Source organism: Salmo trutta, chromosome 12 (genome assembly GCF_901001165.1).
Source record: "Salmo trutta chromosome 12, fSalTru1.1, whole genome shotgun sequence".
NCBI classification, from domain to species: domain Eukaryota; kingdom Metazoa; phylum Chordata; class Actinopteri; order Salmoniformes; family Salmonidae; genus Salmo; species Salmo trutta.
In genome coordinates, this window is record NC_042968.1 from 44,366,662 (window position 1) to 44,386,966 (window position 20,305).

Genomic DNA, 20,305 nt, shown 5'->3' on the forward strand with positions numbered 1-20,305 from the left:
AAACTATGAAATAACACATATTGAATCATGTAGTAACCAAAAAAAAAGTGTTAACCAATTTAAAATATATTTTAGATTTTAGATTCTTCAAAGTAGCCCCTCCCCTTTGCCATGATGACAGCTGTGCACACTATTTGTTGTTTTTAAATCTAGAGTGAATGTCCACTTCACTGTTGCCAACAAACCCTTAAGCAGTTACAAGCTATTGTTGTAAGTCATTTCACAGTAACCTTTAACCTGGTATTGTGTCAATAATATATATGATCCGTATGTCTCTATCTCATATCCATTAAAACCCCCACTGTTACGCAACTCTTACATTTTGACAGTAAGATAAGTGTTACATGTTGATAGCGTATGATTAAATGTAAGTGTTAAGATGTGTAAATTGCCTCAGTGTTCATCCTCTGCTATATGTGCCTGAAGTAATAAAGTATTGACAAGGAATGCTTGTTCATTATTGATTTGCAGCTTCCTGACATGGCGTGTTATTCCATCTATAGTGAAATGCCAAAAAAAGGCTTGTTGTATTACGAATGAACTGTCTGAATATTGGCTTCTGTAAAATGGGTTTCCATACGCAGTCATCATGGTTCTTGAAAACATGCTTACACGTTTGTTGTTCCCCTGTATTTACTTTAAAACTGTTTTATTTGTTAGAAAATAAGTCTCTCTTTCAAAATAAGAGTCTTAATCACATACTCCAACCTAGGAGAAAAACAGTAGATTTTTTCACACTGGATTGTGACGTCAGTTACATTTATTTTTTGTGTAAATGTTGTATCATTGTTCTTGCATATATTTTGAAAGCAAATATCTCAACCTCTGAAAACTTACTGAAACAACTGATAAAGGGCAGTACATTAAATGAAGGGGTGGATAGTGGATGCTAAAACAGGATGTATTCCGTGCATCATAACCAAACACATGCAACCGTTGAGATTTTGTACTATTTCACCATAACGACCTTTACAAAAACTAAATAATAGACCAGAAAATTTTGAAATCGACATTGCAGACAACATTATGACACAGAAAGCAACATACATAGAGATTCACTTCATGTGGAGCTGAACCAGCCAAGGCACTTGACTGCAACCCACAGAAATACAGGCCTCTACAGTCAACTGCTACCCTGAAGACCAAGCAGTTGGAACATTGGGTTCTATAGAGAGCAGCAGAGCGTCAGTACCCCATAAACCACATGACATCAGTCATGACCGTGTGTCATGGTCTCAGTTAGCAGCAGCAGCAGCGTCGGTGGCAGCGGCAGTGGGTGTGGCAGCGCCTGCCTCAGCAGCGGTGGGTTTGCTGCTGGCGTCTTTGCTGCTGGCGTCTTTCTTGCTTCCTGCCACGGCGCTACGGTTCGTTCCATTCACGAAGCTGTCAGAGGGCTGGAGAATAAAAAATACTTTGTCTTGTAGAGTACAGGAAATTGTCACACACACAAACACACAGGTTGCTGGCCTTCTTTTCTACTCTCTATTTTGGCGACCGACCTGCAGCTGGTAGTGTTTTCTGGACCCCAGTAGAGATGGGTTGTTGACCAGTGTGTAGAGTAACTGCCAGCGTGCCCGCACCCTCCTGCTGTTAACCACCTTGTCCTGTCTCTTCTCCTGATTCACCAGCTGGATCCCTGAAAGCATGGAGAATGAGGAGGAGGAGGAGCAGGCTGTCAGGGCAGAGCAAGAGACTGACACTGGATGGATGGATGGAATTATTTGGTGATATAAATTCCACATTGTGTAGTAGTAGGTTCAGTCAATGTCATGTCTGGGAAGTGTCTGCGAGGGACATAAAAGGCCACACCCTTTGTGCAAATCCGTGTATGAGTGTGTATGTCTATAACAACCTTCCTCCGCGTCTCGCATCTTCTGCCCAGCACCTCCAGCCGAAGCAGCCTGCAGTGCCAGCCCACAGAAGGCCTTCATCACAGGGTGGGATTGGCTGACCTCTACCTTCAGGTAGTGGGTGTAGTAACAATAAGCTGTATGAAGGTCAGAGGTCAGGGAGTCAGACATATTCAGGGCTCATATTCATAAACCAATGTGTTAGGTTTAACCTGTTCACCTGTGTATTTCAGAGCAGGTAAAACATTGATGGAATTGCATCAGGGACATCTTTCAGAAATGTTTTTCAATTACATGGGTTATTGTTAGATGATTGCTAATGAACGTGGTCACCATACGTGAGAATACTTCACATTAATTTGTTATGGAATAGGTTAGGTAGTTTAGACAGCCCACAACAAGTCACTACCACTTCCACACTACATCCCCCAGGGGGCAGTAGCAACCTTGTTTAAGTGCTGAGCCTGGTTGATAAGCACACTAGGTGCTGCCAATTAGGGTGATGGTCAGTCAGTGTCCCAGCTGGCAAACCGTGAGGCTGCTGGTTTTGTTTGGTGGCCATTATGCCTTTTGTGGGTTTTTGGAGTCTTTAGTTTGGGCATGCCTTTGGTATTTTTCTATCTTTTACATATTTATGTTTCATCACCATCTGAACAAATAATCTGCTTGGACTGGCCAACCAAGAGGTCAAGAGAGACAGGGCTGGCTGGCACTGGACCAAGGTAAGGTTGCTGTCTCCCTAGGCATATGTCCAGCCAACAAGGTCCTCAAACCCTTATTTCTCACAGAAACGCACACATTCATTCAGGTTACAGACAATGTAACTAGGCATTAGGCCTTTCAAAAAAGTTACTATATAATTCCCTGAACTGTATGTTGACATACCCGGGTCGTAAGTTTCAGCAGCGCGGTTGAGGAGGCTGATGTCCATGCGCCCCATGTGGATGATGTTATAGAGGGCAGTGATGACTATCCTCCAGATGGCTGCTATCAACCCCACCACAATGTTGATCAGGAAGAGCAGGTAGGTAAGCAGGAACAGACTGCCTCTGGAACAACACAGCCAATATACATCTAGTTAGTTCTACTTTGGATGGATCAATGGTGTTAAGAAAGTACAGGGGGTCCGGGGGCATGTCCCCCTTGAAAAAAAAACTCATTTGAATTTTTTGTCATTTTTCATGTTAACATGAAATATACCAAAAAGAAAAGAAACCCATCTTTCAACTCAAGAAGTGTGTAATCCAGCTTTTCCTCAAAATCGGTCCTCGGAACCCCAAGGGGTGCACGTTTTGGTTTTTGCCATAACACTACACAGCTGATTCAAATGATCAACGCTTGATTATTTGAATCAGCTGTGTATTCCTAGGGCAAAAACCAAAACGTGCACCCCTTGGGGTCACGAAGTCTGATTTCGGGAAACCCTGGTGTAATCTATGATGTCACTAGTTCTGAGAAAAAAGTTAAAAATAAACAAATACATAAAGTAAATCATTTATAGAGTTCTAGAATCTTAGTACCTGTTGTTCAAGTCTCTAGTCCCAGCATCCTTTTTGATGAAAGCAAACCTGGCTGTCACGTGTTGTAGAGTAATAGTCAGTATCAACGTCACCCACACAGGCCTGGTGAGATCAGATACCACAATGGGAAAATAATCCACACAATATGAAAATAATCCACACAATATGAAAAAAATAGGCTCTTATCAACTGTTGAATATCTTAATCAATTCAAAGTGTATTGTGGTGATAAGCTAGCTGGTCAAAATATTTCTGTAAGATGGTGCTTGAAAATCAGATAAAGGCTTCATGGCAAGAGTATGATTCCATATAAGCAGGCAGAACCAAATCTTGTTAAATTTAAGATGCACTCACCAGGCCTTGGCAGCGACCTGGAAAAGTATGAGGTTCTGGCCATACAAGATGGGGATGATGATGAGGAACACCAACCACACAAAACAGATGAAGAAGACCAGAGTCTGGAGGACCATTCCTGACAAAATAATATGAAATAGTAAGAGAGGAATCTAGAATAAGAATATAACTGCCCTCTTTCATAAAATTCATTTTAAAAGTAAGTTTTAAAAGGAATTGAGGTTGGTAGCACACAGAAATGACCAAGTATTTACTGAAGAACTATAGGGTAAAATGGTAATTGGATAATAATTTAATTAGGAATTAAAACCACTGTGTCAGGTCAGCCTACCTAAAGAGATGACAGAAGCCTGATATCCAGTGAAGCCCATCCAACACACTAGGCCTGTCTGAGACGGACGGATGCTCTTCTGGCAATTATACACGTTGTAAATATCTCCTCTGTACAAGCCCTGAAGGTTCCATCTGATGGTAGAAACATGAAGAAATAGAATTAGTTATGCATGTATTGTATTTTGCCATTGTTTCTTGAACGTACAAAAGAACACAATGTTTGGTGCACTGATATAGTTACTGTGATACTGTGTTAGTGTGATACTATGTAACTGTGTTAGTGTGATACTGTGTTACTGTGTTGGCTGATCAAAAGTATTTACCTGTGAAGGATCATGGACCTCATGAGCATGATCAGGGTGAGCGAACAGGCCAGGGTCAATCCACACAGGTAACACACTACAAAACATAACGCACAGGCCAGGATCAACGCACAGGCCAGGATCAACCCACACAGGTAACACACTACACAACATAACGAACAGGCCAGGATCAACCCACACAGGTAAAACACTACACAACATAACGAACAGGCCAGGATCAACCCACACAGGTAAAACACTACACAACATAACGAACAGGCCAGGATCAACCCACACAGGTAAAACACTACACAACATAACGAACAGGCCAGGATCAACCCACACAGGTAACACACTACACAACATAACGAACAGGCCAGGATCAACCCACACAGGTAAAACACTACACAACATAACGAACAGGCCAGGATCAACCCACACAGGTAACACACTACACAACATAACGAAAAGGCCAGGATCAACCCACACAGGTAACACACTACACAACATAACGAACAGGCCAGGATCAACCCACACAGGTAACTGTCTTATCACCCGATGCTGCAGCTCATCTCAGTAAATACAGGACAGACACCCACCTTCCAGACACCAGGTATAGTGAATAACTATCTGGACCACCTCCATCCTGTCCTCTGATAGGACAATACCAAAGCTCTCCAGAAGGAAGGGGAACTTGTCGTCTATACCAGCACGGACTATATGGAGGGTGGGGATCACCAGTATTACCAGCAGCAGCGCCACCTAGGGGATGGATGACCACATGGCTGTTAGAGTTATTTCTATAAAAAAAACTGGCATCTTGTCAAGTTATCTGAAAGCAGCCATGTTCACAACCAACCTTTGATGTGGATTGTTGTTATGTTCCTTTGATTATTGTTATGTTTTGCTGAAATGTGATGGATTCCTAATTAACTGCAGTATTTCTTACCTGATAAACTGCTATGCAGGACACAAATGCTGAGATCGCCAGCTTTAGTGGAAACCGGAAAACTACAAAAAATCATTTTGAAACAATGGTATCATTAGGATATTTTGTTTAAAAAAAAAAGATTAGCAGACAAATTGTCAAAACCCTCGAGGCTTACCTTTCTGTGGTGTGTAGATATAGGACTTGACTGTGTCTTTTATTATCTCCAACAGTTTGGGTTTATCTGATCTGATAGAGGTACTGAACAAAAACACAATGATGTCAATAACTGCAGGCTGCAGTCATCATTACTTAGTTTTTGTCATAGAATAAAACACAGACTGGTCATTCAGTTTAGTATCTTCTTTCTCTCATAATAAAACATAGTCTGGTCATTCAGTTTAGTATCTTGTTTCTCTCATAATAAAACACAGTCTGGTCATTCAGTTTAGTATCTTGTTTCTCTCATAATAAAACACAGTCTGGTCATTCAGTTTAGTATCTTGTTTCTCTCATAATAAAACACAGTCTGGTCATTCAGTTTAGTATCTTGTCTCTCATAATAAAACACAGTCTGGTCATTCAGTTTAGTATCTTGTTTCTCTCATAATAAAACACAGTCTGGTCATTCAGTTTAGTATCTTGTTTCTCTCATAATAAAACACAGTCTGGTCATTCAGTTTAGTATCTTGTTTCTCTCATAATAAAACACAGTCTGGTCATTCAGGTTAGTATCTTGTTTCTCTCATAATAAAACAGTCTGGTCATTCAGTTTAGTATCTTGTTTCTCTCATAATAAAACACAGTCTGGTCATTCAGTTTAGTATCTTGTTTCTCTCATAATAAAACACAGTCTGGTCATTCAGGTTAGTATCTTGTTTCTCTCATAATAAAACAGTCTGGTCATTCAGTTTAGTATCTTGTTTCTCTCATAATAAAACACAGTCTGGTCATTCAGGTTAGTATCTTGTTTCTCTCATAATAAAACAGACTGGTCATTCAGTTTAGTATCTTGTTTCTCTCATAATAAAACACAGTCTGGTCATTCAGTTTAGTATCTTGTTTCTCTCATAATTAAACAGTCTGGTCATTCAGTTTAGTATCTTGTTTCTCTCATAATAAAACACAGTCTGTGTCACGGTTGTCGTCTTCGTCTTCCGACGATATAACGAAATCGTCGTCTGAAAATGTAGACCAATACGCAGCAGGTACGTGTATGCTCATATTTAGATTTATTCACTTACAAAAACCACTGAATACAAAATAACAAAACCACTAGAACAAACGAACAACTAACAGTCTGGCAAAGCCTAGGGCTGAACACAGAACAATCACCCACCAAAACACAAACACAAACACACCCTCATTTATGAGACTCTCAATCAAAGGCAGATAGAAAACACCTGCCTTCAACTGAGAGTCCCAACACCAATTCACCAGACATAGAAACAGACATACTAGACTCCACATAGAACTACCTAGACATAAACCAAAACCCGGACATACTAAATCAAACACCCTTTACACAAACACACCACCCCGAACCACATAAAACAAATACCCTCTGTCACGCCCTGACCAAACTACAAACAATTAACCTTATATACTGGCCAGGACGTGACAGTACCCCCCCCTTAAAGGTGCTACCCCAGAAGCACCTTAACACAAAAAAAATATAAATACCCCCAAACAATACCCAAAAGAAAGATTTCCCCCTTTCTAAAGGGAGGGAAGGGAGGGTGGCTGCCGTCAACGACGGCACTGTGCTACACCCCCCCTCCCCAACCCACCTATATTGGAGGCGGCTCAGGTTCTGGCCGTTCCAGGCAGTCTGGCAGTTCGGGGCAGTCTGGCGGCTCTGGGCAGTCTGTCAGCTCGGGGCGGTCTGGGCAGTCTGTCAGCTCGGGGCGGTCTGGGCAGTCTGTCAGCTCGGGGCGGTCTGGGCAGTCTGTCAGCTCGGGGCGGTCTGGGCAGTCTGTCAGCTCGGGGCGGTCTGGGCAGTCTGTCAGCTCGGGGCGGTCAGGGCAGTCTGGCCACTCCGGCAGGTCAGGGCAGTCTGGCCACTCCGGCAGGTCAGGGCAGTCTGGCCACTCCGGCAGGTCAGGGCAGTCTGGCCACTCCGGCAGGTCAGGGCAGTCTGGCCACTCCGGCAGGTCAGGGCAGTCTGGCCACTCCGGCAGGTCAGGGCAGTCTGGCCACTCCGGCAGGTCAGGGCAGTCTGGCCACTCCGGCAGGTCAGGGCAGTCTGGCCACTCCGGCAGGTCAGGGCAGTCTGGCCACTCCGGCAGTTCAGCGCAGTCTGGCCACTCCGGCAGTTCAGCGCAGTCTGGCCACTCCGGCAGTTCAGCGCAGTCTGGCCACTCCGGCAGTTCAGCGCAGTCTGGCCACTCCGGCAGTTCAGCGCAGTCTGGCCACTCCGGCAGTTCAGCGCAGTCTGGCCACTCCGGCAGTTCAGCGCAGTCTGGCCACTCCGGCAGTTCAGCGCAGTCTGGCCACTCCGGCAGTTCAGCGCAGTCTGGCCACTCCGGCAGTTCAGCGCAGTCTGGCCACTCCGGCAGTTCAGCGCAGTCTGGCCACTCCGGCAGTTCAGCGCAGTCTGGCCACTCCGGCAGTTCAGCGCAGTCTGACCACTCCGGCGACTGTTGACTGGCGGGCAGCTCCGACGACTGTTGACTGACGGGCAGCTCCGACGACTGTTGACTGACGGGCAGCTCCGACGACTGTTGACTGACGGGCAGCTCCGACGACTGTTGACTGACGGGCAGCTCCGACGACTGTTGACTGACGGGCAGCTCCGACGACTGTTGACTGACGGGCAGCTCCGACGACTGTTGACTGACGGGCAGCTCCGACGACTGTTGACTGACGGGCAGCTCCGACGACTGTTGACTGACGGGCAGCTCCGACGACTGTTGACTGACGGGCAGCTCCGACGACTGTTGACTGGCGGGCAGCTCCGACGACTGTTGACTGGCGGGGCTGGGGACACGCACCTTGGGCTTGGTGCGGGGTGCTGGTACTGGGCGTACCAGATTGGAGACACGTACCTCAGGGCTAGTGCGGGGAGCTGGCCTGGGGCTCCATCCTTGCCCCTCTTCACAGCCCTTGTGCCCCCCCCCAAAAATTTCTTGGGGCTGCCTCTCGGGTTCCCTTAACTCTTCCATAGCCCTGGACACGAACCTCCTTAAATCCACCCATGTCCATCCATCCATGCTGTTCTCCTGCTGCTTGGTCCTTTGGTGGTGGGTGATTCTGTCACGGTTGTCGTCTTCGTCTTCCGCCGATATAACGAAATCGTCGTCTGAAAATGTAGACCAATACGCAGCAGGTACGTGTATGCTCATATTTAGATTTATTCACTTACAAAAACCACTGAATACAAAATAACAAAACCACTAGAACAAACGAACAACTAACAGTCTGGCAAAGCCTAGGGCTGAACACAGAACAATCACCCACCAAAACACAAACACAAACACACCCTCATTTATGAGACTCTCAATCAAAGGCAGATAGAAAACACCTGCCTTCAACTGAGAGTCCCAACACCAATTCACCAGACATAGAAACAGACATACTAGACTCCACATAGAACTACCTAGACATAAACCAAAACCCGGACATACTAAATCAAACACCCTTTACACAAACACACCACCCCGAACCACATAAAACAAATACCCTCTGTCACGCCCTGACCAAACTACAAACAATTAACCTTATATACTGGCCAGGACGTGACAGTCTGGTCATTGAGTTTAGTATCTTGTTTCTCTCATAATAAAACACAGTCTAGTCATTCAGTTTAGTATCTTGTTTCTCTCATAATAAAACACAGTCTGGTCATTCAGTTTAGTATCTTGTTTCTCTCATAATAAAACACAGTCTGGTCATTCAGGTTAGTATCTTGTTTCTCTCATAATAAAACAGTCTGGTCATTCAGTTTAGTATCTTGTTTCTCTCATAATAAAACACAGTCTGGTCATTCAGGTTAGTATCTTGTTTCTCTCATAATAAAACAGACTGGTCATTCAGTTTAGTATCTTGTTTCTCTCATAATAAAACACAGTCTGGTCATTCAGTTTAGTATCTTGTTTCTCTCATAATAAAACAGTCTGGTCATTCAGTTTAGTATCTTGTTTCTCTCATAATAAAACAGTCTGGTCATTCAGTTTAGTATCTTGTTTCTCTCATAATAAAACACAGTCTGGTCATTCAGTTTAGTATCTTGTTTCTCTCATAATAAAACACAGTCTGGTCATTCAGTTTAGTATCTTGTTTCTCTCATAATAAAACAGTCTGGTCATTCAGTTTAGTATCTTGTTTCTCTCATAATAAAACACAGTCTGGTCATTCAGTTTAGTATCTTGTTTCTCTCATAATAAAACAGTCTGGTCATTCAGTTTAGTATCTTGTTTCTCTCATAATAAAACACAGTCTGGTCATTGAGTTTAGTATCTTGTTTCTCTCATAATAAAACACAGTCTAGTCATTCAGTTTAGTATCTTGTTTCTCTCATAATAAAACACAGTCTGGTCATTCCGTTTAGTATCTTGTTTCTCTCATAATAAAACACAGTCTGGTCATTCAGTTTAGTATCTTGTTTCTCTCATAATAAAACAGTCTGGTCATTCAGTTTAGTATCTTGTTTCTCTCATAATAAAACACAGTCTGGTCATTCAGTTTAGTATCTTGTTTCTCTCATAATAAAACACAGTCTGGTCATTCAGTTTAGTATCTTGTTTCTCTCATAATAAAACACAGTCTGGTCATTCAGTTTAGTATCTTGTTTCTCTCATAATTAAACAGTCTGGTCATTCAGTTTTAGTATCCTGTTTTTCCTCATAAACCCCACCTGATGTTTGACTTTTTCTTCTTTAGAATTAATTTCACGTAGTCTGTGTAGTAGCTGCTGTCCAGGTCCTGAAGCCAAATGGTATCAGAATCAAACTGTTTAATTATTAACACATAAACATTATGGTTGCATGATGTGGCAACACTGACCACCTGCAACACTGACCACCTGCAACACTGGCCACCTGCAGCACTGGCCACCTGCAACACTGGCCACCTGCAACACTGCATAGAATCAATCATTTGGATGCAGAAAATTCACATTAAAAAAATGTGTGATGACGTTAGAACTGTAAATGTGATTACAACACAGACAGATTAAACACCTCACATGATCTCACTGTCACCGACAGTTTACAGCGTGACAATCCACAGATTACAGTGAAATAAACACTGCATTGTGTAAACCTTGAGAGAAATAACATTCCTGGGTCATAATCTGTGCTGGGATATTATACTAAATCAATTCCATCCAAGCTGTTTACGTAATCAGACCTTTGGTTACAAGTTACGTGGTTGATGTAGTTTCATAACTTTAAATCTCGTGAAGGGCTACGTTTAGTTTTTTACATAGATATCCCATAAGCATCATGGGGCAGTTCTCATCCAGATATTTGACGAGCAGGACAATAACCCCAGTGTTTTGACAACCTAAATACAGGCAGTTCTCATCCAGATATTTGACGAGCAGGACAGTAACCCCAGCGTTTTGACAACCTAAATACAGGCAGTTCTCATCCAGATATTTGACGAGCAGGACAGTAACCCCAGCGTTTTGACAACCTAAATACAGGCAGTTCTCATCCAGATATTTGACGAGCAGGACAGTAAACCCAGCGTTTTGACAACCTAAATACAGGCAGTTCTCATCCAGATATTTGACGAGCAGGACAGTAACCCCAGCGTTTTGACAACCTAAATACAGGCAGTTCTCATCCAGATATTTGACGAGCAGGACAGTAACCCCAGCGTTTTGACAACCTAAATACAGGCAGTTCTCATCCAGATATTTGACGAGCAGGACAGTAACCCCAGCGTTTTGACAACATAAATACAGGCAGTTCTCATCCAGATATTTGACGAGCAGGACAGTAACCCCAGCGTTTTGACAACCTAAATACAGGCAGTTCTCATCCAGATATTTGACGAGCAGGACAGTAAACCCAGCGTTTTGACAACCTAAATACAGGCAGTTCTCATCCAGATATTTGACGAGCAGGACAATAACCCCAGCGTTTTGACAACCTAAATACAGGCAGTTCTCATCCAGATATTTGACGAGCAGGACAGTAACCCCAGCGTTTTGACAACCTAAATACAGGCAGGGATCATGAAACTTTGATATTGTTCTTATCAAAACCTTAAAGAGAGACTACAACGGATGGTAGGTTTATGACTATACACTCATTGGTCAAAAAGCAGTCTTCCCTCACCTCAGAACCATTAGCCTTAGCACCTTTGAGAAACAGTATTGGGTACTTGATACAGAGGAATCCCAGACAGCCTATCTGTGGGAGACTGGCCAGCAGGGAATAGTACTTATACAGCTGTGAAGACAAGAGAATGGAAAACATATCAATACAAAACGTACAGATTTTTTTACCAGTTTGTTATGGTAGATACAACATTTTAAGATAATGTATTATAGAACATTTCAAGCTTGAGATATGAATTCTGTTAAATATGACGCAACAAAAAAAAGATGTGCCCCCTTTTTTTCCCCACATTAAATATCAGATGATATTACCTCTGGTGTTTTGGGACAGTCAATCTTCTGCCAGACGAGGACAGCAAAGTGGGTCCAGGAGAATAGACTGCCCAGCACATAGCCCAGTTTACTGTGGAGCGTGCCACAGGCCAGGAGTGGGTAGTACAGGGCAGGCCAGTAGAAGATGGCGATGAGCTTCATGTACTCTGGAAGGAGTAGGAACACACACAGTCTGTATTTAGTATCACACCAGTTCATCCTTCAATGTGTTTATACTGTTCCAGAAGGTACAGTGAGGGAAACAAGTATTTGATCCCTGCTGATTTGGTACATTTGCCCACTGACAAAGAAATGATCAGTCTATAATTTTAATGGTAGGTTTAATTGAACAGTGAGAGAAAGAATAACAACAAAAAATCCAGAAAAAGCATGTCAAAAATGTTATAAATTGATTTGCTGTCACGTCCTGACCAGTAAAAGGGGTTATTTGTCATTGTAGTATGGTCAGGGCGTGGCTGGGGGTGTTGGCTTTGTGTGTTTTGGGGTTGGTTTGTTTAGAGGGGATTTGTTCTAGTTTTCATTTTCTATGTTCAGTTTCTATGTGTGGCTGAGTATGGTTTCCAATCAGAGGCAGGTGTCTTTTGATGTCTCTGATTGGAAGCCATACTTAGGCAGCCCTTTTTTCCTTTGGGTTTGTGGTGGTTGTTTTCTGTATAGCCTGTGTGCCTTACGGAACTGTTTTGTCGTGTGTTTATTTTGTTTGAGTGTTCTCTCTAAATAAAGAAAGAAGATGAGCACTATACCCGCTGCGCCTTGGTCTGTCACTTACGACGCCGATGACATTTGCATTTTAATGAGGGAAATAAGTATTTGACCCCCTCTCAATCAGAAAGATTTCTGGCTCCCAGGTGTCTTTTATACAGGTAACGAGCTGAGATTAGGAGCACACTCTTAAAGGGAGTGCTCCTAACCGCAGCTTGTTACCTGTAAAAAAGACACCTGTCCACAGAAGAACTGTCAATCTCCCTCGGCCTGGGGCTCCATGCAAGATCTCACCTCGTGGAGTTGCAATGATCATGAGAACGGTGAGGAATCAGCCCAGAACTACACGGGAGGATCTTGTCAATGATCTCAAGGCAGCTGGGACCATAGTCACCAAGAAAACAATTGGTAACACTCTACGCCGTGAAGGACTGAAATCCTGCAGCGCCCGCAAGGTCCCCCTGCTCAAAAAAGCACATATACATGCCCATCTGAAGTTTGCCAATGAACATCTGAATGATTCAGAGGACAACTGGGTGAAAGTGTTGTGGTCAAATGAGACCAAAATGGAGCTCTTTGGCATCAACTCAACTCGCCGTGTTTGGAGGAGGAGCCCAAGAACGTCATCCCCACCGTCAAACATGGAGGTGGAAACATTACGCTTTGGGGGTGTTTTTCTGCTAAGGGGACAGGACAACTTCACCTCATCAAAGGGACGATGGACGGGGCCATGTACCGTCAAATCTTGGGTGAGAACCTCCTTCCCTCAGCCAGAGCATTGAAAATGGGTCGTGGATGGGTATTCCAGCATGACAATGACCCAAAACACACGGCCAAGGCAACAAAGGAGTGGCTCAAGAAGAAGCACATTAAGGTCCTGGAGTGGCCTAGCCAGTTTCCAGACCTTAATCCAATAGAAAATCTGTGGAGGGAGCTGAAGGTTCGAGTTGCCAAACGTCAGCCTCGAAACCTTAATGACTTGGAGAAGATCTGCAAAGAGGAGTGGGACAAAATCCCTCCTGAGATGTGTGCAAACCTGGTGGCCAACTACAAGAAATGTCTGACCTCTGTGATTGCCAACAAGGGTTTTGCCACCAAGTACTAAGTCATGTTTTGCAGAGGGGACAAATACTTATTTCCCTCATTAAAATGCAAATCAATTTATAACATTTTTGACATGCGTTTTCTGGATTTTTTGGTTGTTATTCTGTCTCTCACTGTTCAAATAAACCTACCATTAAAATTATAGACTGATCATTTCTTTGTCAGTGGGCAAATGTACCAAATCAGCAGGGGATCAAATACTTTTTTCCCTCATTGTATTACATGATGAGTTAAACCGCAGAGTGAAGGAAAAGCAGCCAACAAGTGCTCAGCATATGTGGGAACTCCTTCAAGACTGTTGAAAAAGCATTCCTCATGAAGCTGGTTGAGAGAATGACAAGAGTGTGCAAAGCTGTCATCAAGGCAAAGGGTGGCTACTTTGAAGAATCAATATAAAATATATTTTGATTTAACACATTTTTTGGTTACTACATGATTCCATATGTGTTATTTTATAGTTTTGATGTCTTCACTATTATTCTACAATGTAGAAAATAGTAAAAAATAAAGAAAAAACCTTGAATGAGTAGGTGTGTCCAAACTTTTGACTGGCACTGTATGTATAGGAGTAAGGTAACTAGGCAACAGGACAAAACATTTTTTTAAGTATCAGCAGCTTGTATGTGAGTGGGTGTGCACGTGTGTAGAGTCAGTACCAATGTATGTGCATGTTGTGTGTGAGTGAGCAGATGATGGAGTGAGTGTTTGTGTGTGTGTTGGAGTGAAAGTGTGTGAGAGTGTGTAGGGCAACAGTGTGCATAGAGAAATAAAAGGCCAATAAAGAGGGTCACTGTTTAAAACCTCTGAAATGTAATGGCAAAATGTAGATTTTCGCCAAAATAGACATACCCAAAAGTAACTGCCATTCATCTGTAATTACTTGATTCTGACATGCAAGAACTTGGGTATATTTGGAAAGAAGACATCTGAAGAAATGATCAGAAGATAGATAGGAGTTATAGTTCAGAATACACCAGATCAAACACACACAAAATAACCGTTTTTTTAAAGTAATTTTTTAAAAGTCTTCTTTCATTGACAAGCTAGAAGTGAATTATTGATGACTAGACCTGGAAACACATCAGATGGCTTCCACAACATGTGATCAACATCAGGGGGGAAATGGGATTGATAGATCTAACAACAAGAAATGGGCAGATGTTTTTAGTAAGTGGTGTCAGGTGTGGTCACGGGACGTTTCCAAGTGTCCCTAAACCTCTCCAAAGTGACATATGCCTGTAAATTAGATCATTCCAGTGCTATTACATATTTGCAATCCCTAAATACTATTTGTTCAGAAGAAAACACAGTTTCTTCCATATCAACCTCACTCCAACAATGTGGTGGTGTTATGGGGTATCCAGGGTGTATTTAAGTGTCCTTTCAACCTCTCCAAAGTGTCAGATGTTTAAAGGTTCTAGGCATTGCTTTGTCCCACTCAGGTCAGCTGCATATCTCTTGAAAGCTTATCTCATTGGCTACAATACTATCAAAGTGCCATAGTAGCCAATCCCCTGTGTAATGGATGCCTACAGCGCGTAAGTAGGCAACATCAAAGATCTAGTCACTCGGTGGACATTGGATGTTGCCATTAAGTCATACATCATCAGATAACATGGCAATAGGCTGGTGATCGATAACGGTAGGTCACAGGCAGACAAAGAAGACATCCTTATGATCTGTGGAGTCCCGGCTTTCGGTGTCTATCGACGTATTCCGTGATTATGTCGTTTATGCTTCACAACGCTAACCGACATGTAGGTAGCAGCCATCTTGAAATGAGGCCATCGGCTCGACCTGCACTTATAAATGTGTATGCCCATATATGGTAGTAAGTCACACCGAAGATTTGAAGGCACCGATCAACAGCCAAGATACTCAGCTGACTGCAGACACCTTTGCAGATAGGGGCTACCTTTCTCATACCAGACTGAATTGAATAAAACATTTTAAAAAAGGGTCACCAAATATGGGGACTTTACATTCAAGAGGTTTTAATGGGACAGGGACACAGCTGCTCACCTTTGATTTCCTGAGGGGTGTCTTTGGAGAAGGGCAGGGGATCTGGAGCCAGGACCAATACAGACAGCTTGCTGAAGACCAGCCCAAACACAGCTACTGCTAGGGCTTTGTGCTGTGTCTGGTCCAGGAAGTTCACTGGACTGGTGGGGGCACACAGCGGGAAGAGACCAGAGATATATATATAGTACGTTATTGCGATGAGGCAGCCTGAGTTGTTCTTGTAACAGTGGTGTTTTGTGAGGTTTCCCGCTGGGCACAGATGTCAGTTCAACGTCTAGTTCTGATTTACATTTGGTTGAGTTGTCAACTAACATGAATTCAACATGAAATCACCAAAGAATTTCACCATGTCATTGGATTTAGGTTAAAGTTTGGGTGAAAATAATAGGAAATTCCCCCACGTTCCCTTTCTTTTTTCAAATCCAATTAGTTTTCCACGTTGATTCAATGTCCTCACATTTAATTTTGGTGTTGAAATTACATGGAAACAACGCTGATTCAACCAGCATTTGCCCAGTGGGTTGTCACATGTTGACAAGAGTTCCTGGTTGCTTCATGTTGATATGTTTGGTAAATGAACCTGCACTTTACCTTGAGATACCAGTTGATCCACTGGCAAAACCCTCACATAGAGTCTTTCTCCTCTTCAGGACTGCTAGAATCAGCACCACAACAAGCTAGGAGACAAGATATTCCATCAGTGATACAATAGGAACTCTAATTCCTCTCCTTAACTACAGTACAACTAAAATAATCATCTAATGTACCTTGTAGTCAAGCCAGAGGGCATGAAATAATATGGCGGAGATACTCCTAGGAAAGGACCTTCTGAATGCTACCTCAACATTGTCTCATTCTTTTTGATGAGCCCTGGTAAGTGGAGACGCTGACCCACCCTTCCAGCCTGGTCTCATAGACTAGACGTAACATAGGAAACCTTAAAAAACCTGGCACACTCAAATGAGTATGATATGTTACGTTTGGTATGGTTACGTAGGACAGAAGGTTGCTTACAGCAAGAAGGAAAGGAGGGTGTTTGGATGTATAACATGGGCATATAACGTGGGCGTACACATCACAGACAAACTGAAATGGTCCACCAACACAGACAGTGTGGTGAAGAAGGCGCAACAGCGCCTCTTCAACCTCAGGAGGCTGAAGAAATTTGGCCTGTCACCTAAAACCCTGACAAACCTTTACAGATGCACAATCGAGAGCATCCTGTTGGGCTGTATCACAGCCTGGTACGGCAACTGCACTGCCCTCAACCACAAGGCTCTCCAGAGGGTGGTACGGTCTGCACAACGCATCACCGGGGCAAACTACCTGCCCTCCATGACATCTACGGCACCCGATGTCACAGGAAGGCCAAAAAGATCATCAAGGACAACAACCACCCGAGCCACTGCCTGTTCACACTGCTATCATCCAAAAGGCGAGGTCAGTACAGGTGCATCAAGGCTGGGACCGAGAGATTGAAAAACAGCTTCTATCTCAAGGCCATTAGACTGTTAAATAGCCATCACTAACTCAGAGAGGCTGCTGCCTACATTGAGACCCAATCCCTGGACACTTTAATAAATGGATCACTAGCCACTTTAAATAATGCTTACATATCTTACGTTACTCACACCACATGTACAGTATATAATGTATTTTATACCATCTACTGCACCTTGCCTATGCCGCACGGCCATCGCTCATCCATATACTTATATGTACATATTCTCATTCACCCCTTTAGATTGTGTGTATAAGGTAGTAGTTGGGGAATTGTTAGATTACTTGTTAGATATTACTGCACTGTTGGAACTAGAAGCACAAGCATTTCGCTACACTCGCATTAACATCTGTTAACCATGTGTATATGACCAATAACATCTGCTAACTATGTGTATGGTTAACATTTGATTTGATTTGATTTTAATTTGATTTGAACACGAATGTCTAGCATCCAAAATATTGCGTGTTTGAATTTCATCACAGACAACTTTAGCATTTTATCTAATTAGCAACATTGGAACTACTTACTACTTTTTAGCTACTTTGAAACTATTTAGCATGTTAATTTAGCATGTTAGCTAACCCTTCCCTTCCCCCAATTAGCAACCTAAGCTAGCGTTAGCCAAAACAAATTGGAATTTGTAAGATATCGTATGAATTGTAATTCGGAACATATCATACAAAATGGATGATGGACAGCCACAAATGAATACATACCATACCAAACTTAACATTTCCTACCAATTTGAGTGTCACGGATTTACATTTACTATGTTACGTGTACCCCTGAGTCCAGGTTGACCCTACATAGTGCTCTGAGTGTCCTCTATTTTGACAGAATCCCAAAGTGAATAGTCCTACAGTATGTCAGTTCAATTCTAATTCATGCCATTGGTCTCCTCAGAAAAGTGGAGCGAGCACTCTACCACAAATTGGACAAGGCCTAACGATGGCATGTATCACTGAGGATGTTGAGGGAGTTGGCTTTCTGAGGTCATAGAGAGTAGCACCAATGTACTGACTGAACATCCCCTTTAGAACATGGCCTATATAAACATTCACTGTCTTCATTCATTCCAAACATTCATATTTGATATTAATTTGACCTGTGACCCCTATTGTTGTTGGTAAATGTGTACTGGATGTGTATCTCTGTAATTACATGGCTCATTAGTAAAAGAGACCATGGTCTCAACATGACTTCCTGTTCAAGGTTCAGTAAAATGTTTTCACCAGGTGTAAATATTGAAAATAGTCAGTAGGCCCGATACTTACAGATACTGAAGCGATACATATGTGAAACAGCTGGTCATCCGCTGTGGGGTCACATGGGAGAATAACTCTGAAACAGTCATGTAACACAAGCTGAGCAATGACCGTCAGAAACCATTTGCGCAGAGCAAAAACAAACTCCCTAGAAATCCTGTTCATCTTGACTGTGCTCTCAGTAGCGAATCTGACAAGAGTTTCACCTAAGAACTGAATATATGCCATTTGTAATAGATAATTTAATCATAGATGGGAAAAACTGGAAGAATTGAAAGCCAGCTATACTTTGGCTCATGCAGGTCAGTGATTGAGAAACCCTGATCTTAGATTAAATTAAATCAAAATAACATTATAACACAGTCCTCCATAATTCATTGCACTGATCCTGTGTGGCTCAGTTGGTAGAGAAAGATAATGCAACATCAGGATTGAAAGATGTGATTCCCGCTGTGCTGTGGCCACCTATACGAAAATGTATGTATTACTGTAAGTCGCTTTGGATAAAAAAGTGTTCGGTTAAATAGTATACTATTTACTGACCCCCATACTTACTCTTTTGGAGGTCTGGTGGGTTCCATATTGTTTGAGTACCAGTCTGAGTAGTCATAGTAGTTATAAGGTTCCTCTTCTCCCACCTTGGTCTGGTTCATCTTGACCTCGTCTCAGTTGCTATAGTCCACGTTGACGGGTGAAAACCAGAGGAAATCTACCTAGCCCCTCTCGATCATCAACTGTCTCTCCAACGCAGCTATGTCCCAACGCCGCGCAGCACTTCCCGATCAATAAATATTGATCAGTTGTAATTGTATTGAGAGTTGTAGCTTTCTCCACTGTGTGTTGGGTAGCTTAGAGTTCAGGTTGTGCAGCGTCTGAGGTACAGAGAGAACTCTGGTCAGGTGTCCAATTGTGTTGTCCCTGCTGTAGGAGTTTAGTTCACACCCTAACAGAGTCTAACATGCACCCTTACCCCAATACATTCCACACACACACACTAAACACATAACACCCCAGATTACTACAGCACACAAAGACAGGAGGGAGGGAGACCAGGGCCAAGGGGTGTGAGAAGGATGGCGAGAGGGATGAAGGTGAAAACCCTTTTGACCTCTAGTGACCTCAGTTTCATGATTGAAGTAGGGAGCCAATAATAATGTTTCCATTGGGGTTGTTTTAGTGGAGGTTGGTCCTCCTGCAGCAGGAAGACAGGCCATATGTGGTGCTAGAAGAGCCTGCTTATGTCCTGTACTTCCTGTCATAATGATGAATGATAGTTCACTTTATATAAAGTCAACATAAATATAAAGTCTACATAAATATAAAGTTTACATAAATATAAAGTTAATATAAACATAAAGTTAATATAAATATAAAGTTAATATAAATATAAAGTTAATATAAGTTGATGTAAATATAAAGTTCATATAAAGTTGTGCAACGGGCGTCGTAAGGATTGGACCAAGGTGCAGCGGGAACGTGTATACTCATCTTCTTTATTAATTTAAAAGCAGGAAAAACAAACCAATCACATACACAAAACAATGAACGACACTAAACAGTCCTGCCAGGTGCACAGACACAAAACAGGAGACAACTACCCACAAACCCCCATAGCAAAACATCCCTATACATAGGACCTTCAATCAGAGGCAACGAGGAACAGCTGCCTCCAATTGAAGGTCAATCAAAAACCCTAAACATAGAAATTGAAAGACTAGACTAGAACATAGAAATATACTAACATAGAACATTAACTAAAAACCCTGGAACACTTAAATCAAACACCCCTCTTTCATAAG

The 20,305-nt window shown here is 42.6% G+C and overlaps 1 protein-coding gene across 1 annotated transcript; it reads right to left on the reverse strand.

The window, feature by feature from the left end:
• Nucleotides 1–7: 7 nt before the first annotated feature.
• Nucleotides 8–19,410, reverse strand: LOC115203615 (receptor for retinol uptake stra6). Its single transcript, XM_029768446.1, has 18 exons — nt 19,062–19,410; nt 18,516–18,582; nt 16,329–16,414; nt 15,738–15,877; nt 11,889–12,055; nt 11,575–11,688; nt 10,143–10,210; nt 5,466–5,548; nt 5,309–5,370; nt 4,959–5,121; nt 4,381–4,456; nt 4,056–4,189; nt 3,725–3,842; nt 3,371–3,472; nt 2,736–2,899; nt 1,853–1,987; nt 1,500–1,636; nt 8–1,394 (listed from the first exon to the last, which is right to left on the reverse strand). Exons 1-18 carry the CDS (start codon nt 19,157–19,159, stop codon nt 1,236–1,238), a joined length of 2,073 nt encoding a protein of 690 aa, XP_029624306.1. The 5' UTR covers nt 19,160–19,410; the 3' UTR covers nt 8–1,235.
• Nucleotides 19,411–20,305: the final 895 nt, after the last annotated feature.

Bases quoted from the DNA above. Each gene is read 5' to 3' on its own strand.
- LOC115203615 (XM_029768446.1), bottom strand. From the start codon at position 19,159: ATGAACCAGACCAAGGTGGGAGAAGAGGAACCTTATAACTACTATGAC. The intron at 5,549-10,142 runs GTGGGGTTTATG...GTTTTTGTTCAG, and splicing joins AAGAAAAAGTCAAACATCAG to TACCTCTATCAGATCAGATA. The intron at 4,190-4,380 runs GTAAATACTTTT...TTCTACCATCAG, and splicing joins AGGTCCATGATCCTTCACAG to ATGGAACCTTCAGGGCTTGT.